This window comes from Hippocampus guttulatus, chromosome 3 (assembly GCF_054856545.1).
Source record: "Hippocampus guttulatus isolate MCC_2025c chromosome 3, RoL_Hgut_1.0, whole genome shotgun sequence".
NCBI classification, from domain to species: Eukaryota; Metazoa; Chordata; class Actinopteri; order Syngnathiformes; family Syngnathidae; genus Hippocampus; species Hippocampus guttulatus.
In genome coordinates this window covers 23,756,659-23,779,753 of record NC_141263.1, presented here as the reverse complement: position 1 = coordinate 23,779,753, position 23,095 = coordinate 23,756,659, and the positions used below count along the sequence as shown (strand labels likewise).

At 42.7% G+C, this 23,095-nt stretch overlaps 1 protein-coding gene across 2 annotated transcripts in view; it reads right to left on the bottom strand.

Annotated features, from left to right (window-relative positions):
* The window catches only part of ntrk3b (neurotrophic tyrosine kinase, receptor, type 3b), a 161,211-nt gene that overhangs the window by 44,923 nt on the left and 93,193 nt on the right, over positions 1–23,095 (bottom strand). For both annotated transcript variants that reach the window (XM_086107540.1, XM_086107541.1), the window contains 2 exons: positions 22,258–22,313; positions 21,628–21,730 (listed from right to left, as the gene is read on the bottom strand). In XM_086107540.1, coding sequence (XP_085963666.1) covers positions 21,628–21,730; positions 22,258–22,313 — 159 coding nt within the window. The remainder of the gene's footprint in view (positions 1–21,627; positions 21,731–22,257; positions 22,314–23,095) is intronic.

The following is a 23,095-nucleotide window of genomic DNA, read 5'->3' as shown; positions in this document are numbered from 1 at the left end:
CAAATGTGCAAAAAGATCCAATTTGATGTCATGCGCCGTTCACATTTGATGACGGCGATTTAAAAAAAAAAAGTGCTAATTAGCATCACCAATCTGTCCAGGAGAGTTTTTCCCCAACTTCAGTGAGTCAATACATGTAATACGACAGCAAAATAATCATTAAAAAAAAACATAATAAGGCATCGCCTTCATTTGATCATAAACTGATTTACTCAGTCTGAAATGTGTCTCCACCAAATTATTTTGCACCTTGTCCCATCGCCCATCTAAAGAAAGAAAATTCACTTGTTCTACCTGTCAGAAATCGTTGCTGATGAAGATAGACCAAACAAAGACACATTATTTGTCGAAAATAAGCCATTTTCCAGTGCCACACCTGATGAAATTACTGGTTTAGGGTACCTTCCCCTGATTGAAATCATTCCCTAGTCTGAGTTCGTCAAAGTACGATATCTGATATTCAACCAAAATGGCTGCTTCAAACCAAAATTGCCTACTCGGGTTGGTCACCATGGGTCTACTCAACTTTTTATTCTTTTGGCACGTCACATGCAGGACTCCTACAATCACCATTCACCAGTATACACGTACCAACACTTGTGAAATTGGTCATTTGCGTGCGCTGACACTCCTAAAAAGGTGATTGAGTTCCAAGAGGGTACCGTCTGATGCTCAGACCCTAATGACAACAAACAAGAACTCACACTTGTTCTGCATCCTGAGGAAATTAGTCTGGGCGACAGATTAGGCAAGTGATAAAATTAGGGAGATGATTAATTTAGGTTAGGATATTAGGTTAAGGGAATTACGGGTTCAGGAGGTGATAAGTTTCGGATAGGTCATTATGTCTCGGGGAATTCGGTAAAGTCATTAGAGTTGGTTGAAGTGGTTAGGGGGTTGTGCTATCTCAGAGTCGATCTGATGTAATGGGATGACATCCACATCAAATTTGAAAGACTGATTGTTACCTCTGTGGCTGATTAGGGTTCGCCCCGATGTTGAAAAATGTATCGAAGGACACCGAGAACAACACAAGCGGACCACACGAGTCGAGGCTAAGCTACGTTGTATTTGCAGGTTAACCAAATGGGAGGCACGACGGCGTCAAGCACCTATCAATCAATGTGCTGTGTGGACAGGGGGCACTTGGGGCTCTTGGCCAGCTCTGAAGCGAATATACATCAGGAAGAGGTGACTTCAATGTGCTGTATAACACAGCAAGGGCACGGCTGTGCTGATAACAGGATATATTTATAACTGCGGACACCTGAGTATGATTGACAGGACAGTATTTATACCGACCATGGGTCGTCTTTTTTTAAGGGCACTGGCAGGAACACATTCAGACGAGACCGCAGAGTGTGACGACGGTGATCTGAGCGTCAATTAAACGCAGACGAATTCCTCCCCCGCGTCTCTATCCGTTATGCTGCGGTGACATGCGGTGCGGCGGAGGATCCAGTGAAGTGTTGTTGCAGAGGGCAGCCGGCTGACAAGCTCCTCAATATGGGAGTCGGACGCCGCAGCTGACTTTATGACTTAGAGCCGCAGCTGCGCGAGGGCTTGCGGCCGAGGTGAGCGACGACACCAAACTTCGACAGTGAGGGACCTGACGGCACATCTACGTACCGCAATTTCACTGACGATGGTATGTTGTATAAAATGTGACTTCGTTGAAATTGTGGTTCATTGTACATACAGTACACAAACAGGGACGCAGCTGTCTCAATCAGGTGGGTGACACCATATTGTAAAGCTTATTTGTATTTGGCATTAAAAAATGGGAGTGGAGGGAAGCTCTCAACCTCCACCTCACTCATTAACAAGAAATTCTGTGAATGTGTCTAAAGTAACGGAACACACCACACAGATTTTAGTTTGAAGAAGCAAATTATACGGTTCATATTTCTACATTCATCGCCGCAAATTACTTTGGTTGCTCATTTGGTATCTTGGGTTGTTGTTTTTGTCCTTATTCAGAGAACAGAGCACGAAAACATATATGACTCCAAATAATGGAGGCCCTTTAATGGATGCCTCGCATGCCCCTGTGAACCGGCCCGACCTCGGATTAACCCATGCAGTTAGATTTTCCGACCCAGAACGCTGATTTGAAAGTAAAGCGAAGGACGCCGGTTGATGCGCAATACATGTAAATACACATTTGTTAAAAGCAAAATGGCACAGAGTCCAAAAGGGAAGGGTAAATCATGAAACACAATGCACTGGGGCCCAATCAGCAGTTGGATCCGCTCACACGTGTCATCCAGCGCTGGCTGTCATTCAGTGTCATGTACACAGGGGGACAGCCTGCTAAATTTAACTTTGTCTGTTGTCAAATGTAAACATAGAGGACCACAGATTGGCGCTTAAGAAATCACCAATGTGACAAAACTCAGAAAAAACAATGCAGGTCGTGTAACACGGTTCATCACGGAGTGGGAATGGTGACACATGAAGTGAAACCAAAGCAACCAATGTTGCCAATTTAACGTCCGCCACAGTGCCACTTCCGCCCACCATCCCCCTCACTCAGAGCCGACACTTGAAAGTGCTGCAATCAGTGTAAGGAAATACAATGAACAGGGCCGCCCGTAAATGGGCTCAGAATCTCAGGACACTGCGATCGGGGGGGGGGGGGGGGGCTGTCAAATGATGCTTCCCACATGCTGAGAAAACAACTCGAATGGGTGTTGGACCCCTCCCAGGATGAGCCCCAAACCAAAACTCCATTAAGCGGACACTTTCTGGATGTTTTGCTTCATGGTCATTGAGGTTAGGGAGTGTCATAACGTCCCTACATGAGCAATATCCCAGCAGGCGTTCATGTCCCAACAGTATAGTGGGGGTTCGCAAACATTTTGGTTCAAGGGACACCTTATAGCAGGGACATTTTTTTTCATACCTACTATCTATATGAAATTTATCACAGTCATATCAGACATTTTAATTGTCCAAAAGCTAAAGTAGGGAAGAATGATTGTTGTTGGGGTTTTTTGTTTTCTTTTGTTGCACTGATTGCAAATGATTTTATGGACCCCCAGGCTACAACTTGCGGTTCCCGAGGAATTTGCGGCTCTCAGTCAGGCGTCAGAATAGGAATAAATGGCCTCGTATGGGTCATAACGACCCCAACGAGGAAGATTTTTAAATTTCACAACTTCAGGTAGCACTACTACAAAAGAGCACAAATTCACACAAATTCCCTCCTTTTCACAAAACCCTCAAGTTTGATTATGTTTCACTCACTTTCTCCATTTCCTCGCCGCTGGCCAGTGGTCCTGCTGGGCATCCATTCGCAATAACAACAACAGAAGACGTCCGAGGGGGAGCGCGTCGACAACAACAGAGTTTGACGATCTGGAACAGTTGTGATTCAACTGAGCAACATGAAACTTGCTAGTCATGTTTGTCAGAAGTATACCCACAAAAAGCCATGCCTGGAAGACACAGTTACATCTTTCATTTTGGTTTGAAGAGGTCATTAATAGTGATTCTGGTTTGCTTCCAAGAGGAAGTGATTCAGTGCATTCGCAATGTCCAACACGGAATGAGGGTAAAGCAGAAATTTTGTTGGTCGGCCGAAAAGCTCTGAGGCATCAGGTTTTGTCGCTGTTGACTACCTTCTCTGCAAAACTCAGTGAGCACATCAGACACCTCAGTGTGATTTTTGGTGAGGATCTCAACGTTGATGAGAATATTTTCTCGATTCAAGACTGCGTTTTAGCATTTAATGAATGTACAGTATATAAATCTGTACCAGACTCTGAAAAATTGGCTCATGCACTCATCTGTAGTCGCCTAGACTACTGTCATGTTTTTGTTTTTGTTTTCGGGCAGAACAAATCGAGCACTTAACAAACTTCAACATATTCAAAATGCTGCAGCTAGAATTCTATTATAAACAAACGGGTACGAGCAGATCATTCCAGCTTTTGGCTTCCGGTCTTTCCAAAGTTATTGCCTTTGGAACATTGTTCATCTCAACATCTTCCGTGAAATATCATTTTAAAACATACAGTATCTCTTCTCATTAGCTCTAAAGTTTTGTTTTTGTTTGCCTTCTGTATTGTTTGTTTGTTTTAGTTTGTATTTTTAATCTATTGCCATCTTGCTTTTTTTTGCTGAAGCACATTGAACCCGATGCTTTCCAAATAAAACCGACACTGACATTGATACGGCAACATGAAATTTGGCAGATATCACGGGTAGACCCACAAAAAAAGTTGGAAGAAGCCCTGCTCAAAAAGACACAGGAATTCTGCCATTTAGATCCTAAGCAGTCAATTCCAGCAAATGAGGAGAGAAAAGACACAAAGATTGAGAATCAACAGGGCCTTCCGCGCAAACTGACCGCATCGACTGTTCCCTCACAGCACGTGCTTGCGCGCCTTTTATTTGCGATGCGAAACCGGCATTGGCTTGTCATTTTGCTTCATAAGCGGTTGCAATTATGACGGCGGCGGCGCTTGGATCAAAGAGACACCGAAAAGAGGGGTTTTTTCCCCCGTCGTTGGGGGGGAGAAAACACCAAACGGCGCTTCATTTTCTTCTGTTTACACTGATAGAGGCTGAGGCCTCGCAGGCACGGCGCCGGTTGATTGACAGAATGGGAATACACCTCCATTTTTTTCCCACGGAGGAGATGAAGGGAAGACGGAGGAGAGGGGAACAGAGAGGCTTCTTCTTCGCTGCAAGGGCGCCATGTACTATTAACCGGAGGCTTCCCTCCCGCTTACACTGGATTAGCCACATTACGGATTCTCTTTCAGGTTTTTGTGTTTTGGCGAAGCGATGGGAGGGAAGGGGGGGGGGGGGGGGTGGAGCTTGAAGCAGTCAGTGCACTTCATTTAAATAATGCACTCTTTAAAGAGTTTATCTGCAAATATACAAACACGCTAAACGACGAGTTCTTGTTGATCTCTGATTAGCCCGAGTAAATCTACTTTGTGGTGGTGTTGACTTTCGAATGGAAATCAGTTTCATTGAATTTTTGTTATCGCTATTGACCGGCAGAAGCATTCCTCTCATGGATTGGAAACCCGAATTTCACCAACATAAAGCTATGCAGTCGTCCGCCGCAGAGTCGGTGGAATCCGTCAAAACAGGTGCACCTTTTGTCTGATCATAGTTCACATCAAAAGTGAACAGGAATGAGGGGGAAAAAATCCTCTGAAATGAGACTTAAATTGTGGACATTGAAATTGATGTATCTGGGAAATGCACTGAAGATGTTTTGGGTTTTTGTCACTTGGCCTTCATGCTTGTTTTGTGGTCTGACATGCACGGCCAACTGTGGGACCTTTTCCGTTTGGTGATTGCTTTTCCAAATTATGCTATATCAACCTAATTTACTGAAGGTGGGCTTTGAACTGAAAAAAACATCTCAAGGACAATCAGTGGAAAAAGGACGCACCTGAGCTCAATATTGGAGTGCCATAGTGATTTCTACGTTGCCAACAATCTGAAGAACATTTTTTTTTTTCACATTTAGGGCATGGGAGGAAGAATTTTTAGGGGAGAACATTTGTTTTGTCTCTCCATTGCAAAAATATTGAAATTCTCATTTCAAATGTCAACATATTGTTGTTGTTCAATATGTAACTAACAAGATGCATTGAAATATTTTTTTCATTCCGACCGAGGCTGTGGGTTGGTACAGCCGAGCATCTGCTGTCATCCGTCTTAACGTTTTACATTTCAGTGATTCTGATTTCGTGTCTCGCAGCCACATATTAATTGACAGATATTAATTAGCCCGAGCAAAAGCGAGAGCGGAATTCGAACATTCAGCTATGATTGGCTTTCCTTTATCTCTCATTTCAATTCACATGCTGCGCGGCCACGTGTGCCGGTGCGACTTCCGAACGGTAATAAGTCGAAACGTCAGGAATGATTCGCATCCCAGTGCAAATTATTTGGATTACTTGTCCAAACGTTTGTACAAGATTTGTCTTTATAGTTCAGTTCCTCACAAGGGAGAGCAGAGCCTGCATTGAGCAGAGAGAAGACAGTTATATAAGGCTGACAAACACACCAAAAAAAAAAATTATGTTGCCTCAAGGATTCAAGGTGTTTATTTGTCTTTCCAAGAAAAAAATACTTTTATGCTTGGAACAAGAAGGCTATCCAAAAGAAAAAAAATAGTGCAATTATCCCAATTGCTGACAAGAAGAAAACCCCAAAAAGTAGTCACTAAAAAGAAAAAAAACATTAGCCAGTGATATTTTATGTGGAATCGTGTGCAAAGGGATGTGGTAACTTTAACTCAAACACGGCGCATGCTAAATTATGCGTATACACATATTATCAGGCATAAACAGTATCGACAACACTTCAGTGGGTATTCAGCAGTGGCTGTGCATGCGTGCTGTTTGTCGTCCTTCAGGGAGTATCACCGCAGTTAAGCGGGCTCACAGCTGTGCGGAAGACACAAAGCACGGCAAACAAATTGTCTGATGGATCTGCGGGGTCCTTACCATTGCAAGTGGTCCTTTTACTGTATCCGAAAGCAAAAATGTGCCTGGTGGAATAGTAAATGGGCTTTCGCTTGGATAGTGTTTTTTTTTTTCTACCAACCAGTTACTCAAAGCGCTTTAACACCGTCTCCTCATTCACGTACTGGTGACGCAGTATCTGGAGTAACTGGGAGTTTCAAGGACACATTGACACGGTCACAAGGGCTGAGGATCAAACCCACGGCCTTTGGGTTGGGAGACGACCAGTCTACCGCCTGAGCCATCCTGCCCCGCATAGAAGGAAGCTTGCTACTTTTTGTGTCGCCTTCACCACCCTCTGCCCATATGCAGCTGCCATGCCACACAGTAATGCTGAAGCAGAGAACACTTTCCACTACACATCTGTAGAACTGAGTTAGGTCTGAGCACCTCGTTTCAATGTTAAATTTGGCTAAATTACATGTAATTAGCAAGCTTGGTTGCGACAATGTCTGGTGTCGAGCGGAGCAGATCAGCAGCAAAGGCGTCACCTTATTGCACACGGACGGACATATCTGGGAATTCTAACAAGACAGCAGTCCACAACCATCCATCCATTATCTGAAGCGCTTTATGCTCACAAAGGTCACGGGTGTGCTGGAGCCTATCCCAGCTGTCTTCGGGCAGTAGGCGGAATAAACCGTGAATCGGTTGCTAGCCAATCGCAGGGCACACATAGACAAAAAACAATTCACGCTCAAAATCACGCCTGGCGACAATTTGGAGTACCCGATCAACCTGCCATGATTGTTTTTGCAATATGGGAGGAAACTGGAATACCCAGAGAAAACCAAGCAGGCACAGGGAGAACATGCAAACTCCACACGGAGCCGGAATGGAATCCTGCACCTCTAGTTTGGATGTTGCAGGCTCCGTCAGTTTTCTCTTTTGAAAAAGCTCGGAGACGCCGTTCGTGTTTTATTCATTTTTGCTAGTTTGGGAGGTTTACATTTTCACTAACGTATCAGGTGAGTGAGAAGAGCATTTTGACAAATATAGACACAGGCTGTCACAGATAAGAGTAGAACCCAAATGCACAACACCAGACCAAGTAATCATTGGGTTACACTATCCCATTGGCCCCGCCCACCGGCCCCTGGGTGGGCGCGACTAACTACGAGAGGCGGAGTAGGTTAGAGGTGAATGGAAAACAATGAGAGTGTATACATATGAAAAACAGTCAGTAAAATTGTGACAGAGGCACCGGCAGATGCATCCAATTTTCAAAATGAACTTCTATCAGACTACATTGATCAATAAAATATTTTATGTTCTTCTTAATGTGCCGCAGCCTGATCCCAAATGTGCCAGTGGTTGGAGACCGCTGCACTAAGAGGCGCTATCGGCCCAACGCTTTTGTACTTCTTGTCTGAACCAGCTGGCCATTCTGGCTCGTCTCTCAAAAGCCACGCCTTTCTGCGCCACAAACATCACATCCCGCCCGCCGCATGACAAAAGCTCTGGTTAAAAAGATGGCGGCGGCTGCTGCGTCTTATCTGACAATTTATTCAGCAGCTCTTAGGGGAACATCCACAATGCATTTTGTCCTACTGGAATATGCAAAAGATAAACAGTCATCTCCGCTGAGCATTAATCATTGATTAAAACATGTTTTGCTTCATCTTGTTTTGCTTTTTTTTTTTTTCACTGCGTAAAGGAAATTGGAATTGCCCTCTGGCACAGGCATCAGGATCAGATTGCTAGCTAGCTAGCGCGACTGACGTTCTTATCTTGGTTGTGGAACAGGTCCAAAAATATATTGTGGCAAGCAAGGTGTTGGTGTATTAGGGGACTTCTGGAAAAACAAAGGGAAAGTTTGGAGTTGTCAGAATGCATGTGATAGCTGGATGTCTGACTTGTTCTCACAACATATACACTGTCTTTCTCACGTACACACACACAAGCACAAACACACTCCGTGATCGAACGGAAGCAAGCTCTCTCACCTGACCCAGAAAGTGCCGATTGCCGTGGAGACACTCTTAATTCAGAGTGCAATTCCCCACTGGAGGTGGTTAAATCAAGTGTGCCATCCCCTCCAACTCACTCACACACACAGATAATTGATGTATACATATGTAACGGTCGACGGTGAGCCATGCAATGGTGTACATCATGCATGTGATGCAATGTCATTTTACATCAACGAGCTGATGTATTTATTATGCGGACGAGTCACGTCGCTAGCGCGCTAGCGGGTTGCAAGGGAAACCAAACAAGCCACTTCACAGCGCCGATGACATGTTTAGCCTCTATTTTGCAAGTCAAATAATGTTTTTTCCTTAAAAGGCAGAGAAAAACTCCCGTGAGAAATAGAGCTGTTTTGTTCTTGTTATTAATACACTGCTGGCTAACATTTTTTTTTTTAAATGGCCGATAATAACAAACTTGCATCGCTAACGAGAAAAATCTGAGACAATATTAAGAGAGTCCTTTAAGAACTGTGTTGACAAAAGACAGCCACAAGGAAACATTATGATTTGATTTTTTTTTTTTTAATGGGTATTTGAAATTCATGATATTCTGGACTAACCGTTGTTTTGACTAAACTTCACTAATATTGCAATACACAGAATTATACTCAAAAGCCACTTCATTAGTTACACCTGTGCAACTTTTTAAAAGCCAGTACAAAAGCTGCATGAAAGCACGGCAAGTGTAAAAAGTAGCCGGGTAACGGCCCCCCAAATTTCTGCTGAAATTCAGCCCGCTAATTCATTTTTATTGAGCAACATGACATTTGGTAGATCCACTAAAAGTTTCAAGAAGCCGTGAGTGAAAAGACACAGGAGGTCAGCCATTTTGGTTTGAAGACTCCTCCTCCCCACCAACAGATGCCGTCTTCAGTTTTTCTGTTGTTTTTTTCTTTCAGTCCCTGAATCCAGTTACACTTAGCTACAGGAAATTTGGGAAGCATAGCCAGACCCCCTCAAAACCCGCCACCCAAAAAATGTCGAGTAGCCATGCCTAAAAGGAAGGCTGCCATTTTGGTTTGAAGCAGACATCTTTCGGGTCCATTTGGACCTTTTATGGTGTTCCAACTAAAAAGGCAAACTTGTTCAGATCATTTTGCATCGGAAATAGTTGCAATTTCCATCGCTTTATTGCTGTATCTTGAAATATTGCAGCCGAGTGAACCAGTCGTGACATTCTGATGGCATTTGCTCACATCCAATCATTGCCACTTGTCGGCAGGTGGCGGCTGCTTCTTGCTGCCGCGCCTCTGTATGCACGTTTGAACCACCGGCGCACTCAAATACGTAACACACACACGTACACACACGCACACACTCATTACTGAGTGTCACTGAGACCAAGGGGATAAAAAATGCGGTGACCCACGAGACTGTGACCTGTAAAATTGACATAATCTGCCGTCTTTGAGAAGCCAGTAATGACCTCTCATCGCCGTGTGACACACTCTCCGTCTTCATTTCACACCCTCTTAGAGCAGCACAGATGGCCTTGGCATTTCGTTAACAGCCTCCCAAGTCTTTCGCCAGCCACCAGCCTGCTCCTCCACACCGCAAATGATTGAAAACTGCATGGAGATTGTGCAAAGGCAGTATGTCCTAACGTGCCACTCGAGCCATTTTTACATGAGTAGAGGGGCTAGGTGGGGCAGTGCCCCACCAGATTGAGAATATCTGATTTCAGATGAGTTTTGTGTGTGTGTTTGGGGGGGGGGGGGGGGGTGAGACATAATGGAGTCATTCCAATTAAATGCAGAAAATAAAGGGTGAAAACCTTTTCCCTCTTATCATTGTTTTTTTTCTTCTTCTACTGTTTAAATGGTACATTGTCACCTTTTATTAGATGGTTAACTTGTGGCGAATGGTATAAGGGGAGTTGCCACTGAAACGGTATATACTTGAGAGTGAAACAAAAAATTATGACTCCTTTTTCCAATGTGAAATCGTGATAGCATGTTCCATCCAGATTCGACAGGTTTGCAATTCAGTAAATCTGCCTAGCGACCTAGCTACCGACTGACCTAGCACATATCCCAACCTGACCTATTGTACCGACAGTATCTGCCTTACCATAAAGCTGAAGTCGAGTCAAAACATGTCTTTACACTAAAACTGTATGTTCTAAGCGCCCCCACGAGTCTGAACATGGCATTCTGATTAATATTGCTTTTGTGGAATATGATCTCTTCAAAACTTTGCAGGGGATGCTCACGATCGAGTTTGATGGCGTGGTTTGTCTAAAACCAACATTTTTACCAATGAACGAGCATTAAAATGGACTTCGAGAAGCTACTGTCTCAGACTTTTCTCCTTCCGTTTTGCATTACTGTGTGCTAATGTGCCTATTCACGGGTTAACACTTAGGTTAATGAGGTGGGACAAGGCCTGTGAAGAGAGAAAGAAAAAAGCGACATAGGCGGCCACGCGGGGCGATTTGCCGTGACTGCCGACGCTGTCCCTGAACTTTAATTCATTCAAATGAATTTTCTTTTTAATTGTTTTATCCTTGGTGTGCTGTAACTCCATTAGAGAGCGCCGTGCCGGAGAGATGAGATGCAATAATAATTGCGAGATGAAGCGTGGGTTGAAAAGTGCACGGTGGGACCCAGAGGAACAAAGTCGACTTTAAAAAAAAAAAAAAAAAACATGGCGATGAATGAAGCAGATTGGAGTTGATAGGACATGTGCATGTCGCAGGCTTTAAAGCAGTAATAAGCCCTCACACACAACAATCGCATTGCATAATTGTTCCTGTGGAGAACAAGAACAAGTCATCTGTCCAAGAGCATCTCTAAAAGAATAGTGAGGAATGATGCTCGACAGGATGCGCTTTACCTGCCATCCAAGCTACTTATCTTACCTACTTAAGTGTCCGCTTACTCGGGGTACAATAATCGACAAAATGAACGGTTCATTCGATACTTTCGAGTCACTGTTTGATATTTCTCTTCGATACAAAAAAGAGAAAATGTTTGTGCCATCGTTAACCGAGTTTGAATATGATATCATCACTGTCCGGCGGAAACCTCGTATGTCCAAATATAGCCAAATCCTTAGATCTTTTTTCCACAAATTGATAATGATGGTCCATTGTCTGTTATTTTTAGGTGAAATTAACTAATATATCCATCCATCCATTTTCTGATCCACTTTATCCTCACAAGGGTTGTGGGGGATGCTGGAGCCTATCCCAGCTGCCCTGCTATTGGCAACTGAACCGGTTGCCAATAGCAGGGCACACAGAGACGAACAAGCATCCGCGCTCACATTCACACCTACGGACAATTTGGAGTGTTCCATTAGCCTGCCATGCATGTTTTTGGAATGTGGGAGGAAACAGGAGTACCCGGAGAAAACCCATGCAGGCATGCGGAGAACACTCCACACAGGAGGGTCGGGATCGAACCCACGACCTCTATACTGTGACGTCGACGCGCTAACCACTGCAGCAACGGGCCGACTTAACCAATATGAACCGGTAAAAATATCTTGAAAACAAACAAAAAAAATCAGAGAAGAGGACAGATTTTTCACAGCGCTGTAACTTGGGAGAAGGGCGAGGTCACAACGACTCATCGCGTTTGTCCCTGCAGGATATCATCGTTACAGGGTAGAGATTGTTCTTGAAAGTTTTTGCTGCGTCACTGCACCACACTGGTCAACCTTGAGGGGGCGGCAGCCTCTTGACTGGAATCTTTTTTTTTTTTTTTTTGCTCGTTAGACAGTTGTTACTTTTTGACGGCGCCTTAGAGACTCTGTTCGCAAGTGGCCGCAGTGGACCGGCCATTACTGTTAACTCTAATGCTACCTCAGCGTTTTTGAGACCGCATGCCAAGATGTGGCGTCAACCAACAACCGTGGTGCATTCAGTGCACTGCTCTGGCCGAGTCAAGTTTTTTTTTTTTTCTCAAGAGCATATTTTTTACACTCAGGTTAAGTTTGAGAAGTAAAAAAACAACAAAAAAAAACAAAGTTAATTACTAAACACGATTAAAACTAATACTTTAAATATATTGCTTAATCATCATTTGAATAATTGCTGATGACATTGAAAATAAATTGGAAAAAAAAAAAGCAAAAATATGAGCTTCGTCTTGATGGAGAAAAATGGATATATCTTCTGTGTATAAGGCACAGGCCACAAAGAGCAAACTTGAGGGATGGTCCAGGAGGAAATGAAGGATGGGGGGGGGGGGGGGGTTACGGGGGTGTTGGGGTCGGGGGTCTGTTGGTAATCCCGGGCTCTTGATGCAAACTGAGACAAGGTTGATGGGAATATGGGCCGAGGGGAATACAAAAGAGATGGGCAGCACTGGAGCGTGCGCTTTAAACTAAATCAGTCTGCCGTGTTCGTGGGTACGTGTATATATGGCTGGATATGACTATATTTATACATGCTTGTTGATTGAGCAGACTTTCACTTGAAAGCAAAGGCTGAGATTTGTCTGTGTGTGTGTGTGCGTGTGTGTGTGTGTGTGCGTGCGTGTGTCAGAATGAAAGAGTTTGGCGTGGGAGTGAACATGAGGGACTCTCCATTTGCTTCTTATGTAATACGGGCTGTTGGCTGGAAAATTCACACTAAATTGAAAATGGTTGGAAGGTGGATTCAACCCCCCACCCCACACACACACACATATACTTTTTTTATTTTTTTAATGATTAGTTTGTTCCATCATTCAAATGAAAAATCAACGCCGGAAGCACTGGAGTCGCCTGGCCGATGCCGCGTAGATTCTTCTAATAAGCAGTTTGTCACCCAGGCCAAGTGGAGCGTTAAAACTAGAGTCATGACATTTATATATACAGTATATATTTGTTTTTGACTATTACTTCCATGTCAACTCACAGGCCAAATCATTAGGTACCCCTGCACCATTTAGTTTACCACAAGAGCGATAGCGACCCAGTTGAACTTGACAAAGTTAATAATGCTGACTGGAAACTTACTATTTCAATCTATCCATCCATCCAGCCGAGTGAACGCTGTTTCTTGCATGTTGCTTATCAAAGGCCACAAATTGAATGAGGATAAAATGCGAAGTACACAGAAAAAGTGCGCATGAAAAATGCAGTGTTTTGAAAGCCGCACAAAATCACTTTTACTGCTTTATTATCAATCTTGGCTGCCTTTATTATCTCCGCCAGGGAAGTTATTTGGCATTGTCACCTATCTTCACCATCATCATTATCCCGATGTTATCAGGCCGTTCGCTTACGCTCAACTCGCTTCAGGCGAATGTGAATCTTTCCCATATGACAAGCCGCTGAGATATCAAGAAACTTAGAATACTGTTATTTTTCTTACATAGCTCAAAATAAATAGAGCCGGGCTACTACTGGGGTTTAACAAAAAAAAAAAAAAAACACTTAGCATTTTAAAATCGTTACAACCATTACTAGATATGTTTTGAGGAGTCTGCTATGATTTGAGTTAGTTGGTTGTTGAACAACTTCAGAGTTCTTTGGAGTCCAGGCTAAGATTATGATCGTCTAGTCAAGTAACGTCATTTATATTTTTTGTCACTTGTCAACTCACTGCGCGGATCTCCTAATAACAAAGTCCTTGACTCACTATCCCCACTGTCATCAGTTGCATAGGCTCCGCCCCCAAGTTCTTTAACCAATCACATTCAGACAACCTCGGCTGCCAAAAGAGGAAGCAAGAAGAGAATTGTGAGTTTGTGGGAAGGTTCCAATTTCGAGAAATGCTGCTTGGATGTTTGGCCGTTCTTTGTTAAAAGTAATTAAGCTTTATAATTCAATAGGTAGATTATTCATGGACCACTGTTAATTTCATTGTATCAGCAAAGGCTGCTCATTTCAGTGAGGCATCTGTGATGATAATACCAAAACGCGATCGGCGATTAAGCGATTTCAAGTTACTGTATGATTGTAATTGCAGAGTAGTAAAACTGACTAGTTGGGTCCACTCCTGAGTGAGTTCGTTTTTTTTTTTCAGCGTCTATGAGTTTTGTGGTGTGATAAAACAAACTCAATCGGATCTTGATCCGACAAAGGGCAGTTAATTAGCAATTTGTTTTTTAACGCTTTTACAAGGTTGATAACTGACAAACTCAAAAGGGTTTTACATAAATTGAGGCATACAATGACTTGTGAGTTTGGAACAAATACATTTTCAAGGTCATTATCCTTCAAAGTCAACAGGGCCCTGACAAAGACAACATTCCCGCAAATTTGACAATCACTGGAATACTTTCAGGTGGCCAGTACAGGACGAGCATATTGGCATGATCACTTGGGCACCATGGGGCCTCGAGTCGTGACCCAGAAACATGAACTGATGTGACTTGTGACCACGCCTGCCACGGTCGTCCGAGCTGGCTTTCGATTCGAAATCAATCGGGTCTTGCCCCGAACAAAGACATACAAAACCCTGAAAAATAGAGAAGACCGTTTGCAAGGCTGATGTCATTTCAAATCAATGGGGTCTTGCCCCAGCGTAGACATCGAATCCCTAAAAAACACAGAGACTGATGATAAGGCTGATATTTCTTTCTAAATCGATCGGGTCTTGCAATGACCAACATATCATCCCCGAAAACTCAAAGCAGATTGGTTAAAGAGCTGAAAAGCAAGAGGCTCTCTCGCTAACAAAGACATATAATCCCCCCAAACCCCAAGAAGACAGGCTATGTGAGTGATACTGCATGTTTTCAAAATCAATGGGGGTACTTCTCCAACAGAGGCACTCCGTACTCCGTACTACATCCGTACATGGCCGCTCGCTATTCAACAACATCGAGAGGGTCTTTGTGAAAATTGGAAGACAATTTTTTTTTTTTTAAATCATTCAGGATCCTCTCATACAACGTCGACTCTCTGAGCCATTTGAAGAAGACCAATTGCAGGACTGATACCAGTCCAAGTTAAGTGGATTCTGCTCAAAGACACTACAAGACACGCGAGGTTGGAAAATCTGAAGAAAACGCATGAATACAAGAAAGATATATTTCAAAATTACTAGGGTTGTCCTCAAAGAACAACGTGGAGTCTCGAAATTACTTGGAGACTGTTTACAGGACAGATATCCTTGCAAATCATTTGGCTCTTGCTCCGAAAATGATATATATGAATGATGAAAATTTGATCAAAATTATTGACAAGTTGAGTTCTATCCAAAATAATTTGATCTTGTCCCAACATTTATTCCTGATGCTTTACTGTACAAAGCTGATATTCAAAATCGATAGCGTCTAGCCCATACACAGACATGAAATTCCTGAATTTTTAAACATGACGGGTTTGATATCCTGCAAAATCAATACTGCCCTGGTACAAAAAAAACAAAAAAAAAAAACGAGTAAGACTGTTCACATTGCCGACATCCTTCAAAACAACGGGAATCTCACCCCAACGTTTGCATGAAATTGTGAAGATCTGAAGAGGACTGCTCGAAACAGACATCCCTCACCCAAATTTGAAGCTTTCATTCTTTTCATGGTTGTTAGATATAAACAAAGAAACAAACAACAACAACAATGGGATATTTCCTGAAATAGAGTGTTTCAGGAGTACGTATGGGAGCGTTTCAGTGGTATGAGTGAAAGTGTTTTAATAGTATTTGCATGAGAGGTAATTCTGAATTGTGTGTCTTACACACCGTCATAGTTGCACACCAATGACATCACACAAACTTGTGTTTGTGTGTGTGTGTGTGTGTGTGTGTGTGCGCGCTATTCCTAGCCAATCTCTAACCTTTATGGCGGGTGACATTGAAGGAATCTGTCAAGTGCCACTTAATGATGTGCTATGTCTATTTATAGCCTGGTTGTATGTTGTTTCTGGTGCTTGAGTAAAAAGTGATTTCTTAGCTTTGTGTGTGTGTGTGTGTCACCACCCTTGAGATTGTCAACATGTGTACTCATCAAGTTGTCGCCACTGTGGTGAGTCAACAATAAATGAGCACAACCATCAGCAGAAACCTTTGACAAGAAGGTGAGAGATGCATCGCGTGCATCCTACTGGTGGGCAGATCGATCCACACAACAGTCCCTCATTTATTACGTTCCAAAACCCCCAGAATATATAGAGGTGTGTGTGTGTGTTCGTGTGTGTGTGAGTGTGTGTGCGCATGTGTTCAATAACATCCATCGAAGGAGACGCAGGTATAGTTGGTGTCCATGTGGGGTCATCATCCTTACATCGTACACTGTAGTATCTGTGACTTTGTTTGTGTCATTTTTTGGGCAGTGCAACTCATGCATGAATACGTCTTGTCACATGTTTATTTATTTATGTATTAATTTTGTTTACTATTCTTTCAATAAAGCCACTGAAAATTACAATTCATTGCAATTAGCGGTGGTGGGCTTTATTCAATTAGCGAATGGTGTCGGAGACACGTTGCACTTTTTTGGCTTTTGATTATTGCTACGTGGCTCTGCTGTAAAATTAGTCCGCGTGGAAAAATATGCGATTTTGCATAATATCTCAAATTCTAAATTAAATTGGATTCAAAACGTAGGCACGGTGGACAATAATGTTATTGTTGCATGGCAGTTATTCATGATAAGCACCGCCATGCACAGTTTGAATAATAAACAATTTCGGGGGGAAAAAAAAATCCTCAAGGAAAAAAGGTTATGCCATGTACGGTCCGACACAGGCGTGGGGCTAATCTACTTTTGAATGTGATTGTATTTCTCGACAGTTATCTATGACAACTGCCACGTTGCACAACAGAAATAAATAGAACAGATAAAGCTAATTCAGACAGCCAAATGTCGACGGCAAGCTTGGCAACCGCAGATACATGCGCAATGTAGGCGTAGTAGAATTAACATGATTGCTCATCTCACCCGTTATTCCTGATAAACGCCACCGCACACAACAGAAATGAACAAAATGGCTCTAAGTAATCCAGTCAAAACAGTGTGTGTCGAAAAGGTTTACCGTGCAACAGCACGCGTGTTCATTATCGGACTAAATGCCGTGTCTCTGAATAGCGAAGTAAACATGTTTTTCTTTTAAGGGCCTCCCTCGAGGATGGTGCCAAATGGCTCTGGAAGACTGAAAAGTAAATCATCATCATCTTCTTCTCGACTTCCATATGTCGCTACTCCGGTGCGCGCTTTTTTAAAAGCAACTATATTAAGCCATTGCAGAGCTCGCGTCAACTATTGATGGCGATGTCTTAAAAGGGGAGACGCTTGCAAAAACAGTTAAAGTGCATTCGGTGTCACCACTTTATTCGCCTTTCAACCGGAGACTGCTTTACACGCAGACACAGTGACCACTTTGCTATTAGCCGACCCGCCGTTGATGTCTTGCAGTAAGGGGTCTTTCCATGCCCCCTGCAAAAAACTCTGCAAAAAATAGCTGCTGAATTACCCTGCTGCCATGGGACGGTCGGGGTGGAGGATGGATTAGGGGCAGCAGCCAAACGGCAAAGGGGCTAAGACTAATGCAACTTCAATAGTGGCTCAATGCTAAGTGAACCCAGGCTGTTCGTAGGCGATGAGCAAAAATTCACAATTAATGGACCCTGCCCCCCCCCACTCCCTGCGCACACACCTCTAAAAAAATGTCTAAAATTGTCAAGTTCAGAGTTCAAATTGTAAATACACCCCAAACTATGTGCCAACAAAAAAATCATGTTCTCCCAATTCATGTATAAAATATCAACGATCCTAACCCACCAAAAAAAGGTTATGAAGCAAACAACAAAACACAAGCACATACTGTACTTTTTTTTTCCAGTGCAAAGGGCTCTCTTGCATAAAAAACACGACTCAAGAACAGCACAAAACCTTTGAACAAGAAACCAACATTCAGTGCGAGAAGTCATTTTGTGCCTTTTTTTCCACAAAAAATCGACTCACTCAAAATATTATTGTGTGAATTTGTCTGGCAAGCAGTTCAAGGTGTACGCCGTGACTCTTGTGAGGATAAGCAGTTCAGATACTGGATGGATGGATGAGATTTGATATATTTGAGGATTTTCTTCATTTTATTCTGGGATGTTTTTTCCCTATTTCCCTGTTTTTCATGGTATCCATATATTGAATGTCTATTGCCATTGTTTTAAGAAATAGTTGGTTTTGTTGTTTGGGACCACAGAGTTTGGTCGCAGGCGGCACCACCAGTTGCCAATCCTTGCTCTTAATTGTCCATAAATGTGAGTGTGATTGCTAGTTCGTCTATGATTACGATTGACTCTTGTCTCATTTTAAATTCAACTGGGATAAGCTTCAACACGGTTATTAAGGATAAAGTATTTGATGAGCTGTATTGTTAAACTTGGTCACAAGTATAGTCACATGATCTATAGGTATGTCAGTTCAGGTCTCATTGCCCGGCAGCAGAGCTCACGTAGGCCAGCGAGGGCCAAGAGAGGCAGTGATGCAATAAATGCGTGTGTGAATGTGTGTGCTGATCATCCCAGGGCCTGGATCAGGTAATGTAGGGAAGAGGAAGGTAAGCCGTCCTGACACACACGTCTGGATCACAGAGGTTAGCCGCCTGCCGCGGGCTACCGTCCGTGTAAGTGCGACGACGTAGGTTTGTGGGTATCAATTTATGTGTGCGTGTTAGTGCGTGTCATTGCATCTGAGCAAAGCTTCTTATTGTGTCCAAAGATGGCTTCATCCCATTAAAGGAACATGATTGAAACAACAACAACAACAAAATAAAACAAATAAAAATGATGAGTAATGATTGTACAGAGCAAACACAAGCTCTCTCTCTCTCTCTCTCTCTAGCAGGGTTTTGATGGGGTTTTAATATTTCATGATGAAACAAAAAAAGTGATTTAATTTTGTCATTTAATAGGTTACTTTTACTTTTATCGACATGAGTACAGCAGCTCGATTGTTCTCAGCAGAAAGTACAAAGAGGAAGATAATGTCATCCTTATTACTAACACGCTGAGTCTGCCACATGTCCACTTCACACTGACAAACCTCTCTTTAAAAGCTAAAGTCCTGCTAAGACTTATCGATCTGAGCCACCGGCACATAATGAGATCTTTTCATGCCTACATTAAGAGAAAATATGTGCCCATAAAGAGCCATGCTCCAAAGACACATACGCATGCACACATGCACCCACTTCAGGTCTTTTGGAGAACAGTGAAAAGTCCCTACAGGCGTCCATTCCCACCCCATCTGCTATTTTAAAGCCACCACACATTGGGTAATGCGACTAAGAAACATGACCGAAATGAACAATTGTGTACCACTTACAGTCAACCTCTCACAACCATACATTTACTGACACGCTGCTACGGAAAAACTGGAACCCGCATATTCTTATCAGCAAACAGACTTATGATAATGTGCTGTATTTATGTATTTTCTTGAGCTGTCATTAGAAGAGGTGGATTGGCTTAGCAGCTGTAGCTAAGGTATCATAATGCAAAGAGAGGAAATGGGAAAACAATAGTCAAGAGCGTGAATATTTGAGAGGCCATTGACAACGATCACCTTATCCATTGACAGCACCCGTACATTTCTGTAACAGTGACTCTCCATGCTTTGTGTATTAGCTACAGGTTTGGGGAAAATATTTTGGTGCGGTTTGGTCACGGCCGGCTGAATCCTGCTTCTTGCCTCAAAATGTAATTTTTTTTCAAAAACTGAAAGATCATGTGATACAACAAGCTCAATCTGATCTGAGGCAGTCCATCTGATCGTGGCAAGATGACTTGCCAATAGTCGGCTACTCATAAAAAGCAGTTGCAGAACCCCGCACCATGTGCAACAGTTCAGTTGTGTTGTGCAGGGGGCTTTATGAAGTATCTTCAGTTACATCCAAACAGGAGAGGGTTTTGAGCATGTCACAGGCAAACTACAGGAAGATGTCAGACCTCACCTTTACTTGGTTATGTTTACCTTGAATGCGACTCCGACGAGCATGGAAGCCGGAGCCTATTAAAATGCCATATTGCTCTCTTTATTCTCGTTCGCAAACCAGCTGCTGTAGCTCACCAGCTCCGACGCATTATGATGACATAGCTTTGCATACTAGTTTACAAACTAGTTCGACAGCCTTTTAAGAAGCGGCTGTTGCTATTCACTGGAAGAGCCAAACAGGAAACAAACTATTGTCACGGAGCGATTAAGACATGCTTTAGCATTCTTCATAACTCTTCCTTTGCGTTGTAATTCATTTGGTGTAGACCCAAGTAGCACGCAACGGACGCCTTAGCATACAAGCTTGTCTGCCGTGACGCCTCATTAGCTGCCAGGACTCATCCTTGATTGGAGCCAGCCCTGGGCCAACGGGATAATTTGCCACCTCCTAAATAATTACAGCCCCAGAGTTTCTTAGCGAGGTAAGTAATGAACTAATCCCACAAAGTAGCTCATTACAGGTAGCGTGTGGCTAATGCTAGTTTACACCGCATTTATGTGTACTGAAAGTAAGAAACCATTTTGCTCTGAGGTTACATTGCATGTCGCTAAAACAGACTGTGAAAAAGTATCGGTAAGGATTAATAGTTAGTGATAAGCAAGTTATCGGTTTTAGCATATGCTATTGAGTCAGCAATGCCGTCACTTAGTGTGCTAGTTATTTTAGTAGCTATCCAGCTAGCTTGACCTGCACTTTTGAAGTAGCTAATTCACTTATTTTTACACTGCTGTTAGCAGAAGATCACCAGATTAGTTATCTTTGATAGTAGCATAACTTTCTATGATAGTTCACCCTGTAGCTCGGTATCCCTTAACAACAGATTATGATGGAAAATGCTAATTGAAATAGCTAATCTAGCCCTAATCTGGCAGCAAGGCCAGGAGAAGAGCAGGCAATTTTTAACACTATCTTGACAAAGTTGCAATGTTGTTGGACACACAAATTAGCCTTATGTAACGGCGCTAGCTTGAGTGTTACTCGAATATCTGGTGAAGTTGTCGACATGTATGTAGAGACTATTTGTGTGTGGTTATTGCATGCTCAAACCACCCAAATCAGTGTGAGGTGTCTTGGTGTTAACACACTGACTCCACCAAGGTACATACAATGTAATCTTCAACTGTTTTAAGGGGGCTCAACATTGTAGCTCCATCCCTTCAGAGTGGTCGTAAGAATGCTCACTTTGGCACACCTCACGGTGTGAAGTGGGTGAGCAGTGGCTCATTTGCATGAGACGGGAGTGCCGCTTTGAAACAAACTAATCCCAATTATGCATAACTAACCTTTCATGCCAAATTTGGAGCGTCGTCCGTATTTGTTGATGAGCACGAAAAGGACGAGAAGGAGGACGCAGGCAAAGCCCGCCAGGCCCACCGCGATAGAGACCTGCACCAAAAGGGGACACACGCATGTAATGATTGTTGATTGTTGGCATTACAGTATGTTGAATTGATGTTCAAAATAGTCAGGTAGCAACTAAACTGCAAAGAAAATAAACAACAATGTCAATGTGTTCATTTGGATCGAAAAAAATATATTTATGAACAAATACAGTATTTGGACAAAACATTCCTTTATTATTTCTGTTTTTGCAATGTATTAATTCATCTATTAATCAGGAATGAGTTTTTTGTATTTTTAAAAACGTTACTCCATTCATGCTTTTACTGTCTTGTTGAGTGAAAATTGCTGATAATATTCAAAGTGGATTGGACTCAGGAAGGACACAAGGCTGCCGTTAACAAATAAATCCAATACGTATCAAAACTGAGTGGCAGTGTAAGTGTAATGTCACCCCCGCCACAAACACAAAAAAAGTCATGTGGCATGTAAATGCGCTTTACAAAATTGCGTTGGAATGAGAAAACTGAATCAAGACATTGTTTTCTTCTCTGAAAAACGACAAAACTCACCCCAAACGTGTCCTCGTCCGGGCGGCCCGAATCCGAGTCTGTGGGCGCAGAAGGCACTGCAAAATACAAACAAAAGGAGGGGAAGTTAAAATGCAGTTTGCAGTGAGATTAGATGCCAGCATGCAGGGAGCTAAAGGAGGAAGACCACACATACATGAACAAAAAAAAACCATGGACACGCAGAAAGAAGCACTGCAAAATATGTGCTTTCTTTTTTCTCTTTTTTTTTTTTTTTTTTGAACCAACTGTTGGACAACAGCTATGGGACACACCGCATGCTTTTTACAAAAACATCTGCACTTTTGTCACTAATACTATATTTCTTTTCTCTCCTCCCATCATCTCTCTTCTTTCAAAGAAATAACTAAATAAAATTAAAGTGTATAAGTAACAGTCATTGTAGTGATCACCACGGTGGTAGTAGCACACCCAACTTTACCAACACGCTTACCTGAGCCGAAGCCCAGGGGCCTACGGTACTCATTGGCAGGATATTTCACCCTTTCATTCACCCTGTAACCTGATAACATGATAAGCTGTCCACTGTAGTAACCCTTGACCCTGAAAGGGTTAAAAAAGACAATAAGAAATTTCCAATGTGTTGATTTTTCCTGTCAAACACTTTAAATTCCTGGCATAAGTTTACCAACCCACAGGTGATTCTGTGCAGCGCCGTGGCAATAATGATTATGTCTTAAAAGTTGTAATAGTTTCATATTATTCTGCCACTTGTTGAACTTTCTGTCAGTCACTTTGCCACTGCAAAAGTTAACGAAGAAGCCCGCTCTAAGGGGCCGATGGCTTCATGACAAGGGGCCTATCGGAAGGCATTCAACCA